The 20397-nt window shown below is 43.1% G+C and overlaps 1 protein-coding gene across 1 annotated transcript in view; it reads right to left on the reverse strand.

Moving 5' to 3' along the window:
• Rgs7bp (regulator of G protein signaling 7 binding protein) overlaps positions 1 to 13999 on the reverse strand; it is a 106054-nt gene extending 92055 nt beyond the window's left edge. The window contains exons 1-2 of the mRNA XM_021654031.2: positions 13835 to 13999; positions 12778 to 12944 (exon numbers count right to left, since the gene is read on the reverse strand). Of these exons, the coding sequence (XP_021509706.1) occupies positions 12778 to 12944; positions 13835 to 13999 (332 nt within the window). The remainder of the gene's footprint in view (positions 1 to 12777; positions 12945 to 13834) is intronic.
• Between the last annotated feature and the right edge of the window lie 6398 nt (positions 14000 to 20397).

The following is a 20397-nucleotide window of genomic DNA, read 5'->3' on the forward strand; positions in this document are numbered from 1 at the left end:
TTATTAGTGAAGACTATATGAATGAAAACACTATATGAATGGAAACATCCCCAGTGAGTGGCTGGCAGGAACGGAAAGCTTGTCTCTCGTGAGGGTTCCTGTCACTAACAGGAAGCTGGGTTTTTTTGGAGCCCCTTTCATACTTGGCACCATTTGCTTTTTCTTCCAGTGGCCACTGATGTCCTAGAAGGGAGCTGTGTTGACAAAGGTGTTCCAGTGGTGGGGTGTCCAGCTTCAGCTAAAATGCTTTGCATGGGAGTGAAGCAGGCTTCTTTCTCAAATGACCTAGAATTCAGAGTTGGATCAAAGTCTCATCCTCCAGGGTCATTTTTAGGACTTGCATAGTTGATCAGCCAAGAAAGAAGATGCCAGATGGAACAATTTGAATAAACATGATTATGAGGGGGGAAAAATTCTGGAAAATTTGGGGTCCAGAGAAAAGTGCTGAGGCTTTGGGAATACAGAGCCAAGATCCATTTTCATGTTCCTGACGGCTTCAATCAGGCCATCATTTTGTTAGTTTTCTTTTCTCCTGTTTTTATCTTCTGAGGAAACTTTAAAAAGCCCACATCAGCAATGTGCCTGGTGAGGAAGATTCTCAATTGGAATTGTGTCCAGGGATGAACAGAGAGTATGAAATATATAGTCTGGCAGAAGGGAAGGAATACAACCCTGGAATCAGGAGAGAAAACCTTTGTGGGGGCAAAAATAGAGAAGCTGGCTCAAGTCAGACCAGTGTTTAGACCCCAACCAGCCACACATCTCAACATTTCAGAATGCCAGCTTATTACAAAACAGAGATTTAAAGGTTTCTAACATCTTTGGTGCTCGGGAAAGCTTGTCCACGTGTCTCGCTTAGAATTAGAGACAGCTTGGAATCTTGCTTGTACTGGATAAGGCTGCCATCTTTGAACAACAGGGCAGGTTCTACATTAAACCTGAAGGATCTCAGCCCTGGCATTCTCAAACTGGTGCAACAACCTCAATGCCCGCTTGCTACCGGGCTGGATCTGTGAGTCAGTCACTGCAAAGAGGTTGGCTGGTTTGCCATATACAGGTAAAAGCACTTCCCGCTCACATGCCAGGCTTTACTAATATTAGTTTGCTGGATTGCAAGCAAATATCGCGTCACCTAAACTCATTAAACCAGAAAACAACACGTGCGAGGGGTGTGGGACACGTAGTAGAATATCGGAGAGAGAAGCGACAGCGTTCCATCTCAGCACATTTAAACTCCTACTCCTGACCAGGCATGGTGCGGTGGCTTATGCACATAGCCTCTGCTGCTTGGTAGGGTAAGGAATCATTTGAGCTCAGGAGCTTCAGGCCAGCCTAAGCAAGACATTGCGATCCCATTTCAAAAATTAAATAAATAAAAATAAACTCCTATTCTCTTTCCTTTGAGTTCCACACTGGATAGCATCACCTGAAGTTTCCCATGTCATAATGGCCAAGACCACAAAAAAAAAAATAAAATAAAATAAAAAGGACATTTCTCTTTGCCTCTCAGAGCATCACTACTTTTCTGTACCTAACCCCAACTGGTCCAAGCCACTGCTTCCTTTAAGATTTGGCTGTGACCTCTGGCCAGTCCTACAGCAGCACCAATTCCACTGTTTTGTAATGATTTATTAATCAATTTTTATTCAAATGCTAGGCATTCACCCTCAAAGACAGGAGAGTGTCTCATTCATCTTCTTACTTCTGGAGCCTAGTACACCATCTGGCCCGTATGGAGGAAATGTGCTGGAAGAAGACAGGAGTGCTGAGGACTTTCTTTCCTCCACATTTCACTTACAAGCTCCTCACTTTTCCTTCCCACCAGTTTTGCTAAATTTCCTCACCTAGGGTTGGAGAGATGGCTGAGTGACTCAGCGAGTACAATGCTTCTCACACAAGTGTGAAAACCGGATTAGGGTTCCAGATCCCATGTAAAGTGAAACATGATAGGTCATGACTGTTAATTCCAATGCTGCTGTGGAAAGATGGGAAGCGGAGACAGGAGAGTGCCCAGAGACTCATGGGACAGCCAGCCTGGCTTGTGCAGCCTTGTCTCAAACAAGATGGAAAATGAGGGCCCATAACTGAGGTTCTTCTCTGACCTTCACATGTGCACCAAGAAGACATGTACATATCTGCATTCACACACGCACACACATATCACAGACATAATTGCACACATGTACACACACATACACACACGGGAATAAATAGTAATAAAAGATCCTGCCCTTGACTTCAGGGGAAAATCCCTTTGGCTGATAAACCAGGAATGTTTATTCTTCCTGGACTGCTGGCACCAAGAGAAATGAATGCATGACTCTTGGAATTATGGGAGCCTGGTGTCAAGATTCTGGCCAACGAGGTATTGATGCAAGTTGCTGTATGAGTCTTCTATGAAAGTCTTTTACACAGGGACATATGGAAATGCCTAATATCTTATGCCTAACTTTTCTGGATGCAGATACAGTTTCTGGAGCTACCACCACATTGGGAGGAAAAGGCCTGAAAGACTCAGTCATCAACGTCTGACCTGTGTTACTTAACAGCTAAAGATAATTCTAAACTTAGAATACAGTCTTTTTTTTTACATGCCAAGGCTAGTTCATTCTTAAGACAAACATGCTTGCTTTTCCTTCTGCTTTGAAATGCTTTTTTCTCAGATTATCACAAGACTGTTTCCTTCTGAAGGTCAGATATCAAGGCAGAACCTCAGCTTGGAAGGGCCCCTCAGACCATACTGTCTGAAAGCAGCTCTGTGCTCTATAATTCTTTAACACTACAATCTCCTTTTGATTTGGTCACTGCATTTATCACTACCTGGAATGTTCTTTCTGATTTATATGTCTTGGTTACCCTTGTCACACAGTGTGAACTGGCTCTCATTTGTTTGTTTTTCATGAGTGGGTCTGGGGTCAATGGCTTCTGGGTTGGACAGGGACAACTTCCCACAGTAGATATTATTGTACACATTGGATTATAACTTAGGAAGTTATTGGGTAAACGTGGTTGTAACCTAACTCCACAAGGTTGTTTACAGAAGTTATTGCACTTGAAATTCAATGTCTTTTAATGAACTCATTGTAAACTTGACCTTTGCTTTTCTGCTTCCTTGTGTCGTGTGGCTCCTGCCATCTTTCATTCCTAACAGTTCATCACAGTCTATTTAATGAACATGGTTCTTTTGTTTACTAAAGGATATTTAAATGATTTTGTGTGTGTGTGTGTGTTTGTTTTTGTTTCTGAGACACTCGGTGTCAGGTAAAATTTTAAGAACTAACTTCTTGAGTGTAACCATCAATACTCCTTCATGATCTTATCTTAATTCTTGGTGCGGCAGGTGGGGGAGGGGGACAGTGAAGTTTAACCCTCTGTTCTGCTTTTCAATATGAGGGATTTGGCAGGCCAAATGAGACCGGATTATAACCTTGATATTCAGAAAAGTGACTACTTTCTTTTTTGGCTGAGCATGCCTCTTCATACAGAGACCATGTGTGAAGAGTGATGGGATGTGATCCTCCTGCAGTGTGTACTTAAAGGATAAAAAATGTTTAGAAGGTGAAAAATTAAGCTAGGAAATAAGTTATGTACCATGCCTGACAGTATTAGCTATTCTCCAACCTCCACCTGTCCTTTTTTTCTTAGTATTAATACCTTTATTTTATTTAAGAAAATAATAATAATGATGATGCTGCTGATGCTGCTGATGATGATAAAAGAATATGCTCTCCAGGCAGAGAGAGTGTGCAGGGACTATGTACAATTAGATGAAGTACTAGATGAAACTCTGTTTGGAATTCCTTATAGGACCCTCTTCCTTTCTTACTGGGGTTCAGGGGTAGGACTCCTATCACAGTCTTGAATCATAAAATAAAGCCGAGGATGAGCTAGGAAAAAGAGCTGTGGTTTCATGAGCCTCTTTACCTGATTCTGAATTGTATATTCTAAGGCTTTTCTGGTAAATGCCTCTTTGAATCTTTAAAGGCTTTTTGTTTTGTTTTGACTTTTTTTTTTTTGCATAGGCAAACAAAATCCCTTCTGATGCTCTTGTAGAAGGATTAAAGAAAAAAAAAAGCACAACAACAACAAACAAATCCAATGCTTAGGCTGCAGCCCACACCTACTAAATCAGAAATTCTAGGCCTGAAAGTCAGAAGCTACAAATGTTTAAAGCTGCATCTGTGATTCCCCAGGGTAGCCCAGGCTGAGAATCCGTGTCAGGCCGGCAGGTCTCCATGTTTCAGAGTCTCCAGGGGAATATGGTCACACTTGTTAACAGTCTGGACTTCCGGGCTTCATGCCCAGAATCTTTAGATTTTTAGACCCGAAGGCAGGTAATTTCCATACGGATGGTCCAGGGATAACATCTGAAAAACACTGCTTTAGGCAATGGGGAATCTTTGGAAGTCTTAAAAGCAAAGAAATAACAAAGATCAGAAGAGTATTTAGGGAGGATTAGTCTGGAGCCGGTGAAGAAACAGAAGAGAAGAGCTCACAGCCGGAAAGCAGGTGGACCAGCTGGGAGGCAGAGAGCAGGCGATGTCCCAGGTAGATACATTTCTGAGCTCAGCAGATGATGGTTACAGACATGTTGAAAAGAGGAGGCTCATCACATACTGAAAATGATGAAACACCTACAAGAGGCTGAGGGGAGAGTAGCTTCAAGAGAGCCTCAGCGACGGAGGAACACACTAGGTTATGGCTCCTTTCAATCTATGACTTTCATGTTCATTCTTAGCTTATTGGCTGCGAATGTTGGCCTTTTGTTGATCTGGTTATGTCTAGGGTCTCCCAAAGGTCAGACACATTTGTTTGTAAAACAATTCAATTTAAAGGCTTGGATAACTTATCCAACAAAATCTGATCTCATAAATAAGTTTGCTGTGTGGATGTGTGTTTATCTTTATATATAAACAACTAAAATTTTCATAAGGTTTCTCTCTTTTTTTTTAACACACACACATCTCATGGAGGTGAAGAGATGGGTAAGTTAGTAAAAATGAGGACCCAGTTTCAAACTCACACTAAAGAGCTGGGAAAGGTGGCGCAGGTAATCACAATGTAGGGGAAGTGGAGGCTGGGGTGGGGATCCTGGGCCTTGCTGTCCAGCCCATCCTGCCAAATCAGCCAAGAAACCTCAACTTTCTGAAAATAAGGTGCACAGCAGTTGAAGAAGACACCTGATGTCAATCTCTAGTCGTGACATACGTGCACACACACAACATTATTGTCCAAAGTAGAGAAATATATAACAAGGTAATTGAGTTACCACAAGGCCATGCCATATCCTGGTGTACCCCTAGCGTGTAGCATAGTCGTGTCCTCTGGGCCTAAAGGTTTAAAGAACAACCCTAAAGGTCGTCTCAATAATTAATGCTTTTTTTTTTTTTTACTATCCAAAATAAAGCCAGTTTTGTGTAATGACTTAAATTAAATATCACCTTACCCATCACTCAAAATACACACTGACCACTGTTTTGCTGTGATAATGTATTAATTCCAGAAGCGTTGGGAATGCATCTGTAGAATGTTCCTCAAATCAGTATACTAGATTTAAATTTTTAACACAGAAAAAAGTAAGTCAGCTCTGGCAGAAGCCACACAGAGCGATTACTCTCTCCATGCTCACTGAAGTCAAAAGAAGAGTTCAAAAATACCCATAAACTTAACAAAGTACAAGACATGCAGTGTTGCTGAGCTTGCTACTCAAGATGTAGACGTGAAAGGAAATGCTCTTGTTCTCCAGCACTTTGTTGTTAAATAAGGAAGTGATGCTAGATCACCTAAAATTTGTTTTAGATTAAATTAAGAGAACCCTTGCAAGGCGAAAGCCTCTAGACCCGTTTAAAACTTCCCAGGCGGTAAATCTCTTGTTGTGATTCATATCGAACTGAGTTTAGTTGCTAGTAATGGTTTCTCTTAAGTAGGACATGGTGGGACAGAACTGTAACCCCAGAACTCGGGAGGCTGAGGTAGGAAGACAGAAAGCTTGAGGGCAGCCTGAGATGTGTGGAGCAAGCCTATTAATGAACAAACCAACTAAGCATGCACTCTTTCTACTTGGTGTGTATCAGGACCTTATCCCTTGCTGGGCATGATGCTTATGGCCTCTAAGTAACAATATTAACACCATTAAGGGACCACTGCTTGATGCGCAGCTTGGTCACCATGTGGGTCCCATAACAGTGGAAGTAGGGGCTGTCTCTGACTCTGTTGCCTGCCTCTGGATTCCTTTCCCCCACCTGGTCTACCTTGTTAGGCCTCAGTGAGAAAGGATGCCCTTGGTCCTGCTGTGACTTGAGGTGCCAGGGAAGGTTGGTACCCCTTTGGGGGGCCTCCCCTTCTCTGTGAAAAAGGAGAAGGGGGGATGAGGGGGTAGAACTGGGAGGAGAGGAGGGGGGGCCCGGATCAGGCTGTAAAGTTAACAAACAAACAAACAAACAAACAAAAAGGGATCACTGCTTACTCATCCTCCTATGCAAACTAGAAAGTGAAAGTGAGTGGTGCCTCATATAAGGACCATTGGGTGATCTCTCTCCTCTTCTCCCCAGCACTCTCTCTTTGTGGTTCTGTTCTTAGTTTACCTTCACAGACCAACAGTTAAATCATATAAAACAAAACACTAGCCACATTGTGCAAAAATAAAACATTTGGTCTTGGGTTGTCCTTTTGTGGAAGTGGAAGGTAGAAAAACAGTTCTGGAAAAAACTCTGCCTTCACTGCCCACCTGTCCTCTAGACAAAGTAAGAGATTAAGAGTGCTTGCCGCTTGTTGAGGTATGTTCTCCCCAAATTTATGAACCGAAGTTCTACCCCTGAGTGCTTCAGAATGTGCCTGCTTAGGGAAAGAGTGTCCTGCAGGTATAATGAGTTAAAATTAGAGTAGGATCACACTGGACTGCCAATTAGGGTGGATTCCTAGTCAATATGAGATGGGTGTCCTGGCAAAAGGGGAAATTTAGATACAAAGATACTCACAGAGAAATGCCAAGAGAAGGTGAAGGCAGAGCTGCTTCAACAAACCCAAGAACATCTGAGACTCCAGCAAACCACCAGAAGCGGAGGGAGACGTAGGGTAAAGTTTCCCTCACGTGCAACTTGGCTCAACTGTTCAGCTCAGCCTTCTCATCTCCGCAACTCTGAAACAAGATGCTTTTTTTGTTTGAGCCACCTAGTCTCTGGCATTTTTAAATGACAGCTCCAGGCATAGGATTCAGCTCAGTGATTCCATCATCAGCACACCGAACGATATATTACTAGCTTGTCTTTCACTATTGAATCAGTGGGAGTTCAATTCTCTTTAAGGAAAACACATATGAGGAAGGGAAGCCAAAGGTTAGAGTGGATGCCCTGGCATGCCACAGGTTGCTTTTGCTGACAGCTGGGCTGCCACTGCCCACCTAGTACGTCCTCCATCATGAGACTCAAAGCAAGCTGTGGGAGGTGCTTGCACGGTCAGCCAGCTCTTCATCAACCTTCCACCCCACATAACTGCTGCTGCTTCAGCCAGGGTGTCAAACGAGACCCATGAATAAACTGAGGTTCTCACCCCTCACGCTCCTCTTCCTCACCATCCCAGCTTCTGAGCACACGGAACAAAGGAATAGAACACAATCGGCTAGAAGTGGGACTGGAAAATATAGAATCAAAAGGAAAACTAACTGGAAACAAAGCTGAAACACACTGAGAGGGAGGGAGAAGAAAACACTGGCTACTTGGGAAACCACAGCTGGAGGGAGAACTCCCAGGCCTTGTAGTTATGGCTCTCTATGATATTTGGCACATTGCGACAGAAGGCCATCAGGAAATAATACCCTTTTGGTGAGTAGAGTATGTGTGTTCAGACCCCCCAAATGATTTGTAAGCTTTCATCACTGAATCACTGCATTCTCTGGGTGGTGGTTATAATTTTTATAGCTCAGTTACATAAACAAACATTATGTGTTTCTATATCAACTCATGTAGAATGCTGGAGTAAGGAAGGAAGGAGGCGGTGAAGCCACTCAATTCAACACTCTCATCTACGTCCCCAGTGAATTTGGTAGAACTGTCCAATGTCATATAGCCCACTAAAAAACCAGGTTAAAGATTTTGTAAGTATTCTATGACTTATGAATGATCTAGGCTGACTTACATAAAGGAAATGATTCTAAACTGACTTCCAAGCCTTCACATCTCTATATTATCATTTGTAAAGTATTCAAGAATAGAGCATTAGATGGCTCTCTACGGGCATTTTCAATATAGAAAATACCTCAGAAGATAATGTAAGAATGAAAGGCAAACAAAATTTATTCCGGCTAAAGCATCTATTTGAAAAGTATTTGAAGAATTAATATACAAATTAAATCTGACAGTCTGAGTTTTCAGTGTTTCAATAGTTATAAAAACACTGGCCTGAACTTAATAACAGCACTCCCTAAATGCTAGCCAGCTTCTTCACAATGCCGTGAGATTTGGTCCTATTACTTATTGGCCTTACTTGCCGTAAGAAACTGAGGCAGAGAGCCACAATCCTTCTGTCCAAGGTCAAACCATTTGTTAACGGCAGTGCTGACAGTCTGGCCCCCATGTCTGTGTTCTCAGGCACTGAACCAGATGGCCACTTGCCACACTGTGAAGCAATTTGCTTATCAACTTACACACGTGTCCTTAGTAAGCAGTGAAGCGACGGCAGGACTCTATCCAGCTCTAATCTACTTTAAAGGCAATGCTCTTTCCCATCTTCCCCTCATATTGCCCCACTCCCACCTGTTTATAAGATCTGTCCTATCCCCTTGTCACTTTGACTCTCCAGGATCCATTAAGATAAGGTATATGTGTGAGTACTCAGTCCAACACAGACACCAGAGAAACAGTGCTGGGGTGATGACCCCACCACCAGCCCCCTGATCACAGTATCAGCCCTGTAGCTTTCTGGGGACTGTTGGCTTTCTGGGTGCCCCCCCTTATTTTCCTCAAGAAGGGAGTGTGGTTGATGGGATCAGTGCTAGAACAGGAGAAAGAGACCAAGCTGTAGTCTCAGAGGCCTCTGAATGGGGACATGTCATCTGACAAGCTGGACACATGGTTCCTGCTCTGTACACTGAGCCCACACAGTTTTCCCAACTGCCCAGGACCAAGCATGGCAACGAATGGATAGAGGAGGAACTGAATGAGGCTCAGAGCATAAATTCCACAAAAGTCTTCAAAGATAGTAAACATCCCACATTTGTTTGACTCCCAAATCTCCATTTATATTTATGTCCCACCCAAAGTCCTTTTAATCTATTGGATCTCTGAATTGTCAAGTATAAAGTGCCAAAGAGCCCAGGAATTCTTTGAAGGTGTCTCAGAAGTCATTGTGGAAAGGAATTGGGATGACAGTGTCTAGAATGTTGTCTTCTTCTGATATGTGCACATGTCCACACACACACACACACACACACACACACACACACACACACACACACCAAACAGTGCACAGCAATTCTATTCTGACCTCTCTAATGAATCAGCTTTCCATGTATTTAAAGAAGTTTGTGGACCTTTTTCAAGACAGATCCTCAAGCACCCCCGGCCCCATGTGCACCATCTAGGAAAGGATCTGGGTTCTAAAGACATAATAATAGCTTGACACTCCTGTCAGAGGAGGCTTTATATTCCCCTATCTAGGTCAGTTCTGAAGAACCTTATACTTTGAAAGCAAAGGGCATGCCGGGCCAGCTGCTGACCCAAACACAATATGAGACCTTGTGTGATCATGCTGGTCAAGATGACATTCTTATCCAGAGCCAGTCAGTGAGAACACTATCATCCCTAGGAGGCTTCAATTAGTTAGAGATGAGAGTCAGAAAGTATTTTATGGCATCATCCTAAATTACTTTTGTCTTTTTGCCTTCCAATCTTGCTTCATTTCCCATTTTTCCTGTCTGCTTTTAGTCCTGCCTCCTTCTGGACCCAAATTACACTCACGAACTAGGAAGAAGTGGTCTGTGCTGTAAAAAAAAATAAATAATAATAATAAAAAATGACTTCTCTTATTTTCTGAAGTCCTGACTTAATTGTGTCTGTATTAGTACAAAATGCAAAGCATTAACACTGTGATGCTGGTTACTTCACAGACATATTGACAAGTAGAGAGAGCAAGTTTTGTTTTCCTTCGTTTCCTACCATGTATACTGCTTTATCATAAGCTACATGAGTAGAAAAGAATGATGCCAGTAAATAATCAAGTGCTCACCACGTTGATGGTGGCAACACCTTCAAAGAAAACTTACTGAGGTATCTTTTATGTACCTTAAGTAAACGTACTTTTAGTGGGACGTTCAATGAGCTTTAGCAAATACACAAAGTTATAGAGTGTCACTATTGCTCCATTCTGGAACATTCCTGTTATACTGAAAAGAGATACTGCCTATTCCCACCAGCCTGAGTAGTCATTACTTTACCTTCTGTAAATTCTACACTTTCTATAGAGACAGAAAATAAATTTCCTTTTCTAAAGGAAAGGCATTTAATATAAACAAAATCATATAATGTGTGGTATGTTCTAACTTCTTTTAGTTAACTTATTCTTTTTTTAAAGTTCATCAGTATTTTAGCAATAATAAAGATTCTCTTACATAATACCCTTTTGCACGGCAGCAGTATGTAGAGACAAGAGTAGGGATTTCAGGGGAAAGGAAATGTGGGGTGCAATCAAGCTGCGGCACTTTTTAGCTGAGTCTTTGCAGAACTCCCCAGTCGCTGAGATAAAGTTGCAGACCCACGGTAAAAGTCCTCTTAGAGTGTTATCTTCAACTGTTCAGTGAATTAGCTGAGTTACGGTAACAGATAACAGACATTCAGTAAACTCCGTCTTTCTACGTTGCCCAGCAATCTGTGTATTTCTCACCCCCTGCTTCAAACTGCACAGTGAATCTTGGAGCCTCCCTACCAGCCTTCACATCATGCTTGAAATGAGAGCCACATAATAAAGCAATATCAGAAACAGAGTTCCGCCAAAGGGAATCACGTCCTTCATTAGTGGGGCCCAGATGGTAAGGCACTAAAGGGATTTCCTTCAATTATATCACTGTCACTTCTTATAAAGAATATCAAATTATATTTAATTATTTATTTAGACAGAGGAATGTGTCAAATTCTAGGCTAGACTATTGTGAAATTTTCTGTTTACAGAATCAAAGAGCACCCTCACTCCCCACCAATTCTTATAAAATTGCTTCCATTAGTGTCAACCTCAGAGTAACAGATAAGCAAGCAGCAAAGAGTTGCCAAGCTCTTTGTAAATTCAACTGGCTTCATATCCTCAATTCACATTTATCCAATGCCTTCAGACTGCTACCAAAGGGATCCACAGAATTCAGTTCATTAGTGGAGCAGAGTCAAATTACTTGAGCTCCTGCTCATTTCTCCAGCTCCTCTCTCTGATTAGAATAGGTTCTTATTTTGAGTTTTGAGTAAAAGGGGTCTGGATATGTCTTCATCTTGAATTTATGGAGATGCTCACTTTCAGCTCTAAACTCTCCTTCCCAGCCAGTGGTTCTCCACTCTTTAGTCCATCATGACTCCACTTCACACTCCACATGGCTTTTTTTCTCGGTGCCTGTTATTGCTCCACACTGAAATACATTCCTCCCCATCACTTCCCAGTCTACTTTCTGTTAAATACAACTTGACAGAAAATGGTAAAGCTTCCCAATTTTACTCCTAAATAAAACAGGCTTTCCTGATATCTTGCATTTCTTTCTCTTTAAGTAAATAAAGATTTCCACTGTCAAACGTAAATGATTATTAAAAAAAGTAAGATGTTTTTCTCAACTTTATATCCCACTAATGTTACTCTATCTTGTTGGCATAGAACTAGGGAAACTAGTTCTGTTTTCTAAGTGATTTGTCTGAAGCAGCATCAGTTAAACAGACTCATCTACACTTGTCTTACATTAAAGCCACACTCACAAAGAAATAAAATGGGCAGAGGGTAGATCAGAATTGAGCTAACTGAGCGCTGACAGTGTCCTTGCAAGCATAATGCTGTTTCACAACAGCGACTGTTGGCAAATCGCTGGCTCTTTCTCAGGACCGTGGTCCAGATGGAGTAGATGGCATCCCAGAAAAGTAGTTTCATTTGCTCTATTAGCACCTTCCCCGGATTTGAGAATCCATAAGTGTGATAAACAATGACAACAACAACAAAAATGATGGGGGAGGGAATAAATGTAGCTGATGTTACCTAAAATTTGTCAATATCCCCCAAAACAAAACAGAACAACAAAAACAACCATTATTTGTGTCAAAACTTCCCTTTCACATCTAGTGAAAGAATGTAAATTTTAGCCCAAGATTTTATTTTACTGGTTTTAAGCAGCACCATAGGAATGCAACACAGGGCATAAACAGTTTACTAAATCCTGAGATTTAGTAAAGATTTTTTCTCTCTCTAACACAGGCCCTTTGGCCAGCAGCAGATTACAAAATCGTTTTCAAACAGGATAATGTAACTTTAATACACAGGCGTTCCACTCACCAAAATCCTAATTCCAGTTAATTAACTGCAAGTTAACTTTTAAAAGTCAGTTAATGACCGAAATCACACATGTGCATGCATGCATGCATGCCTGTCTGTTTGTCTATCATCCCTGTAACACAGCTCACATACCACAGCTTGTACAGTCTCACTCATCTCAGAGTGGTCGGTTAAAATATCAGATTTGCAGAGGTCTCAGTCACCACAGCGTTCTGCTGGCATCCATGCATCGTGCACACGAATTGCCACATAAAGTCAAGCGTCTCCTACCCTGAGATGGCAGCCAGCTTTTGGTGTGCCTGACGGGCCATTTCACAGCCTTTGGTTCTTGTCTTGTGCATTTCGGCCCGCAGCGAGGGGCAGCTGACTGAGACGTCCCCAATAGAAATGACCAACTCTCGGTACAGGGCCACTTGAGTGTTGAACTCTTGGACAAGCTGGAAAACAAGGCAATTTCTTTCACCAAACACCAGAAACTTAACACTCTTGGTGTACGTAAACAGAGGTTCACTGACCGCTGGGCTGGCACCCGAAACCTCCAGCTAAGGAGTCTTAGGATTGCTAAAGCTGAAGGTGAAGGATGGCAAAGTCTCTTTACCCAGAGCAAATGTTTGCTTTCCCTCGGCAAGCTAGCCATGGAAGCTCCATTTGCGGTCCCAAGTGCTCCCACATTTAGATTTGGCTTCTGAAGAGCAAGAACATCTTTGGAGAGCCATCAAGCCACTCCCAGGCCACTAGGGAATGATGCTGGGGGCTCTGAGATAGATGCTCTCCCTTCTACTGCTAGTACATGGATTTGAAGTGGCACAGGAAAAAAGCAGAAACCCACAAGTAGGACACTACAGGCAAACGTTTCACCTCTGGCCGGGCCACTGAACGCTTCTGGCCTGGACCCTAACAGAAACCCTGGCCGCGTCCTGTCCTTTGATGTGGGACCTCTCAGAGCCACTGCAGCGCTTCCTGAGCTCTGTTTGGGTTTGTTTGTTACGGTGTCGCCACAAAGCCGCACCCCCGCCCTCTTTCCCTGCTGAGGCAGCCAGTTCACCCTCTTTCGCATCTACCATTCTTCCAGGGGTAGAGGCATCACCTAATAGCCTCTGACTCCCAGGAGCCAGACCCACGACAGGGCCATTTCGACCTGGGTGTCACCCCGCATCTGGGGGAGTGCAGATTTAAAAATAGTACAATCGTGCACGTGATCCGCATGGAGAGGCTGAGGGTGGGGAGCGGCTGGCACTCAAGCAAACGATTAAGATACACGACTCTCCCAACCCCCCTCCAAAAAAAAAAAAAAAAAAAAAAAAAAAAAAGCTCAGTTTTCACCCACCATCTTGCAGTCGTCCAGGGCTCGTTGGGTTTTGTGGGCGCTTTCGGAGCCGCTGCCCCTGCGCTCCCAATCCCCGCTCTGCAGCGGAGGCTTGCTGATCTGGAAGATCGAGGAGCGGGTGGACCGGCTGGGGCGCTTTTTGCGCCCATTCGGTGCAGAACTCATGCATACACATCCACCAAGCCGAAGCCGCTGGTGCAGTGCGCCCCGGCGCGGGCGGCCCGGTGGTTGCCCCCTGCACGCCGCCGCGGAGCAGCCGGAGCCCGGACCCGAGGCGCGCGCGGCTCACAAGGCTGCGGCTGGCTGCGCGGGTGGGTAACCTTCAGCTTGAAGGAGAGCGGGGAAAACGCTGTCTGCGCGGTGCAGCATCGCTTCCACTAGCGGCGACGGAGAGGCGCGTTCAAGTTGGGCTCAGCAGCATCGCCGGCCCTGTCCCGGGAGCTGGACGCTGCTGGCGCGGGCTCGCACCGCCTTCCCCTCGGCATGGATTGACAGGCTGAGCGAGGAGGAACGCGCCGCCGGGCGGTTCCGAGTTTCCATTCAGATGGGGGAAGCGGCGTTCAAAGCCTGCGCTGCCAGGTGGGGGGCGGGAGGGGGTGTCGCTCTTGCTTCGGTGTCTTCCCGCAGCGGCGGCGCGCGCTTCGCCTCTCCCCTCCCTCCGCGCTCGCCAGGCCTGGAAGGGGCGAGCTGCTCCGCAGCCGGCAGTTGGCTCTGGGCGGCCGCCTCGATCCCTCGTCTCCGCGCGCCGGTCTGCGTGAGGATCCCAGACGATTCCGTGGCGGGACTGGCAGACGCACGGAGTCCGTCCGGCTGACGTTGGTCGCGGCCCCGCACATTGATAGGACAGGAATGCTAATGTGATCCGTCCATACAGTCTCCTTCCCCTCCATAGTTTATGCACTTATCCAATCAAATTCCCGGGAACATCAGTTGCGATATTACTTCATCTGCTCTATTATTAGAAGCGAAAAGTGTCACCAGAGTGGAGCACATTGCCACATGCTGGGACCTAACCACGGATTTCAAACAAACCGATCGGGGCTTAAGGCCATCGTCATCTGAGAGGAGACCCTCTCGTGATAGAGTCCAAGGGCAGTTTTGTTTCCCTGGGCGGCTCGCGCTCGGTCTTTGTTCCTGGGAGGGGCAAGGAGGTGAAGGTACAGCGGCGGGCGTTCACTGAAGTTGGTACCTATCCTCACCCCGCTTCAGCTGGTCGTGTTGCAGAACCTGCAGCTCAAACCTGCAGGAGTTTACCAGCAGAGCCTACAGGAAGTAAGAGCCAGGTCTCCCCAGCGCACAGAATGACCTTTTCTCCCTGTGGGAGGTCAGAGTCAGGAGCCAAGGGAAAGGGGAGAAAGGTATCTCCAGAAAGGGGTGGGCTCAGATCCTCAGCCCATCAATTCTTCCCTGACAAGTGACTTTGCAGAATTCTCTTGGAAAGGAGAGGGAGGGAGTGGTAAGGCCGTTCAACTCTGAAAGCTTGTTCCCTGAGAACGGGGCTAAACAAACTAGTTTCCCTGGGGAAGGAGTTCTGTATCGGGCAACCGTAAGGAACACGTCAGAGGTTCCTGGTCCATGTCTCAGGTGACTGCGGAGAGTACACAGAAAGGGGAGACAGCAATAGCCAGGGAGCCAAGCTTAAGTCAGTCTTAGAAGTACCTCCAGATTTTTTTTCTTTATTTCTTGAAATTAAAATATAATCACATCATTTCCTCTCTTCCCTCTCCAAAGAGTAAAAGAGTTCATCCTCTTTACTTAGTCATGTAAAGGAATCTATGAGAAAGCCGGCACCCAGATGTCACCACGAACTTCCAGGTTGGAAACAACATCTAGGTGCAAGGAGGTTGCCAAGCCCAGCTGGGACTTAAAAACAGCAGCCTCTACCTTGTCCTAAAAATCACATGAACATATTGTTTCGGAAGTTCATGCATACATATAATGTTCCTCCACCACCTCCTCTCTGGTTCCTGCCTGTCCCCATTACTATTCCCTCCCACAATTTCATGTGTTCTTTTGTTCTTCTTTTTAAACCCACTGAACCCACTTAGTGCTGTCAGTAAGTGTATGGGTGTAGGGCCATCTTATACTCATAAGGTGGATCATTGTAGCTTCTCGGGGGCTGCATCCTCGAACAAACTTATGTCCTCTTTTCCAAAGCCATCAGGTGTCAATAGCTCTTTAGCTAGGGGTAGGGCTTCCTGACCCCCTTCCCTGTCCACAAAAAGCTATTGTCTAGGTTGATTTTGCTAAGGTCTTCTTCACGCTATTACAACTGCTTTGAGTTCATGTGTACAACTGCCGTGTTGTTTCTGGAAAACATTGTTTCTTTGAAGTCATCCCCTGCCTCTGGCCCTTACAATATTTTCATCCCCTCTTCCATGATGATCTCTTACCTTGGAGACAAGGGTATGTGATGCATATGCCTCACTTAAGATTAAACACTCTGGAATCTCTTATTCTTTGCTTAGTGACCAGTGGTAGGTCTCTGTTTTAATTGACATCTACTGCAAAGAGAAATGATAAACCAGCCTGCTGCCACCTTAGTCTTGAAAGCCATCATTTATTAAAGACAAACTAGATTCATTCCTGTTTATGATTATATCTGTTTATTAAGGGTTGGGCTATGTACCACCTATACCCTTAACTACAGAAGATTCTGTACTTCTGTTCCAGGAAACAGCAAACATGACTTTGTTTCAAAAGGTTGTCATGACCACTTGTTATTATGACCACCTTGGTTGGATTATCAGTCTCAGAAAAGACACTTGTGCCCAGAATTTTTGGATCTGTTGCTCTCCTTGTGGAGCTCTTGTCTCCTCCATGTCTTCCTATTTCCCCCTTCTTTCATAAAATTCCCTGCACTCTGCCCAAAGTTTGGTTATGAGTCTCAGCATCTGCTTTGATACCTTGCTGGGTAGAGTCTTTCAAAGGCCCTTTGTGGTAGGCTCCTATATTTTCCCTCTTCTGATGTCTGTCCCATTTGCCTTTCAGAGTGAGGATTGATCATCTTACCCAGGGTCCTCCTTCTTGCTTAACTTCTTTAGGTGTACAGATTTTACTGTGTTTATCCTATGTTTTATGTCTAACATCCACTTTTAAGTTAGTATATACCATGTGTCTCTTACTGCTTCTGGGATACCTCACTCAGGATGATCTTTTCTAGTTCCAACAATTTTCCTGCAATTTCACGGTGTCCTTGTTTTTAATTGCTGAGTAGTATTCCATTGTGTAAATGCACCACAATTTCTGTATCTATTCCTCCATTGAGGGACATCTGGGTTGTTTCCAGATTCTGGCTATTACGAATAAAACTGCTATCAACAAGGTTGAGCAAATGTCCCTGTTGTAGACTTGGGCATCTTTTGGATATATGCCTAGGAGTGGTGTAGCTGGATTCTGAGGAAGCACTATTCCTAGTTGTTTGAGAAAGCGCTAGATTGATTTCCAAAGTGGTTTGCAAGTTTACATTCCACCAGCAATGGAGGAGGGCTCTCCTTTCTTCACATCCCTTCCATCATGTGTTGTCACTTGAGTTTTTGATCTTTGTCATTCTGATGGGTGTAAGGTGAAATCTCAGGGTCATTTTGATTTGCATTTCCCTGATGACTAAGGACACCGAGCATTTCTTTAAGTGTTTCTCTGCCATTCAATATTCCTCTGTTGAGAATTCTCTGTTTAGGTCTATACCCCATTTTTTAATTGGATTAATTGATTTGCTGCTTTTTAACTCTTTGAGTTCTTTATGTATTCTGGATATTAGCCCTCTGTCAGATATAGGATTGGTGAAGATCCTTTCCCAGTCTGTTGCTGTTGTTTTATTCTGATGACAGTATCCTTTACTTTACAGAAGCCTTTCAGTTTCATGAGGTCCCATTTATTGATTGTTGATATTAGAGCCTGTGCTGTTGGTGTTCTGTTCAGGAAGTTGTCTTCTGTGCCAATGAGTTCAAGGCTCTTCCCCACTTTTTCTTCTAACAGGTTTAGTGTGTCTGGTTTTATATTGAGGTCTTTGATCTACTTGGATTTTAGTTTTGTGCAGGGTGATAAATATGGATCTATTTGCAGTTTTCTACATGTAGACCTCCAGTTAGACCAGCACCATTTGTTGAAGATGCTGTCTTTTTTCCATTATATGGTTTTGGCTTCTTTGTCGAAAATCTCCATAGAATTGCTGGTTTATTTCTGGGTCTTCTATTTGATCCCATTGAGCCACCATTCTGTTTCTATGCCAATACCATGCAGTTTTTATTACTACTGCTCTGTAGTACAGCTTGAAATCAGGGACGGAGATACCTCCACATGGTCTGTTGTTGTACAGGATTGTTTTTAGCAATTCTCTTTTTTGTTTGTTTGTTTTATTTTTCCATATGAAATTGAGAATTGTTCTTTCAAGTTCTGTAAAGAATTGTGTTGGTATTTTGATTGTAATTGCATTGAATCTGTAGATTGCTTTTGGCAGGATAGCCATTTTCAGTATGTTAATCCTACCAATCCATGAGCATGGGAGATCTTTCTGTCTTCTGATATCTTCTTTAATTTCTTTCTTCAGAGTCTTGAAGATTTTTTCAAACAGGTCTTTCACTTGCTATTTGGAGTCACACCAAAGTATGTTATTAGTGGCTATTGTGAAGGGTGTTGTTTCCCTGATTTCTTTCTCAGCCCTTTGGTCTTTCATACACAGAATGGCTACTGATTTTTTTGAGTTAAATTTGTAACCAGCCACTTTGCTGAAGGTGTTTATCAGCTGAAGGAGTTCTCTTGTTGAATATTGGGGGTCATGCATGTATACTATCATATCATCTGCAAATACTGATAGTTTGACTTCGTCCTTTCCTATTTGTATCCCTTTGATCTCCTTTAGTTGTCTTAGTGTTCTAGCTAGGACTTAAAGTACAATGTTAAAGAGATATGGAGAGAGTAGGCAGCCTTGGCATGTCTCTGATTTCAGTGGGATTGATTTAAGTTTCTCTCCATTGAGATTGATGTTGGCTATAGGCTTGCTGTATATTGCCTTTACTATGTTTAGATATGTGCCTTGTATCCCTGATCTCTCCAAGACTTTAAATATGAATAGGTGTTGGATTTTGTCAAATACATTTTTGGCATCTAAGAAGATGATCATTTGGTTTTTCTCCTTCAGTTTGTTTATATGGTGGATTACACTGATGGACTTTCATATATTGAACCACCCCTGCATGACTGGGATGAAGCCTACTTGGTAATAATGGATGATATCTTTTATGTGTTCTTGGATTTGGTTTGTGAGTATTTTATTGAGTACTTTTGCATTAATGTTCATAAGAGAAAGAGTTTTGAAGTTCTCTTTTTTTGTTGGGTCTTTGTCTGGTTTCGGTATCAAGGTAATTGTGGTCTCATAGAATGAGTTTGGTAATGCTTCTTCTGCTTCTATTTTGTGGAATAGTTTGAAGAGAACTGGAGTTAGCTCTTCTTTGAAGATCTGGTAGAATTCTGCACTTAAACCATCTGGCCCTGGGCTTTTTTTGGAAGAGAGACTTTGGATGACTGCTTCCATATCCTTGGGGGATATAGGGCTACTTAATCTATTTACCTGATTTTGATTTAATTTTGGTAAGTGGAATTTATCAAGGTAATTGTCCATTTCATTTAGATTTTCAAATTTTGTGACATATATGCTTTTGTAGTAAGACCTAATGATTGTTTGAATTTCTCAGTGTCTGTCGTTATGTCCCCCTTTTCATTTCTGATTTTGCTGATTTAGATAGTTTATCTCTCCCTTTTAGTAAGTTTGTCTAAGGATTTCTCTATCTTGTTGATTTTCTCAAAGAACTGGCTCTTGGTTTCATTGATTCTTTTAATTGTTTTCTTTGTTTCTAATTCATTGAGCTCAGCTCTGAGTTTGATTATGTCTAATTGTCTACTCCTCTTGGGTATGTCTGCTTCTTTTTTTCTAGGGCTTTTAGGTGTGCTGTTAAGTTGCTTGTATGATATGTCTCAAACTTCTTTCCGAAGGCACTTAGTTCTATGAACTTTCCTCTTAACACTGCTTTCATTGTGTCCCATAAGTTCGGGAAAGTTGTGCCTTCATTTTCATTGAATTTTAAGAAGTCTTTAATTTCCTTTTTTATTTCTTCCCTGACCCAGCTGTCATTGAGCAGAGAGTTGTTTAGTTTTCATGTATATGTAGGCTTTTTATTTTTTCTTTTGTTGTTGAGGTTTAGTTTTATGCCATAGTTGTCTGATAGGATACAAGGAATTATTCCAATCTTCTTGTATCTGTTGAGGCTTGCTTAGTGCTGGACTATATGGTCAATTTTTGTGAAGGTTCCAAAAAGTGCTGAGAAGAACATACATGCTTTTGAGTTTGCGTGAAAAGTTCTGTAGACACCTATTAGGTCCATTTGATTTATAACTTCTGTGTCATTATTTTCCTTGTTAGTTTCTGTCTAGATGATCTGCCCCTTGGTGAGAGTGGAGTGTTGAAGTCTCCCACTATTAAGGTGTTGGGCTCGATGTATGATTTAAGCTTTAATAACATTTCATTTACAAATTCAGGTGCTCATGTATTTGGGGTATAGATGTTT

The sequence above is a fragment of the Meriones unguiculatus genome, chromosome 6 (genome assembly GCF_030254825.1).
Source record: "Meriones unguiculatus strain TT.TT164.6M chromosome 6, Bangor_MerUng_6.1, whole genome shotgun sequence".
Taxonomy (NCBI): Eukaryota; Metazoa; Chordata; class Mammalia; order Rodentia; family Muridae; genus Meriones; species Meriones unguiculatus.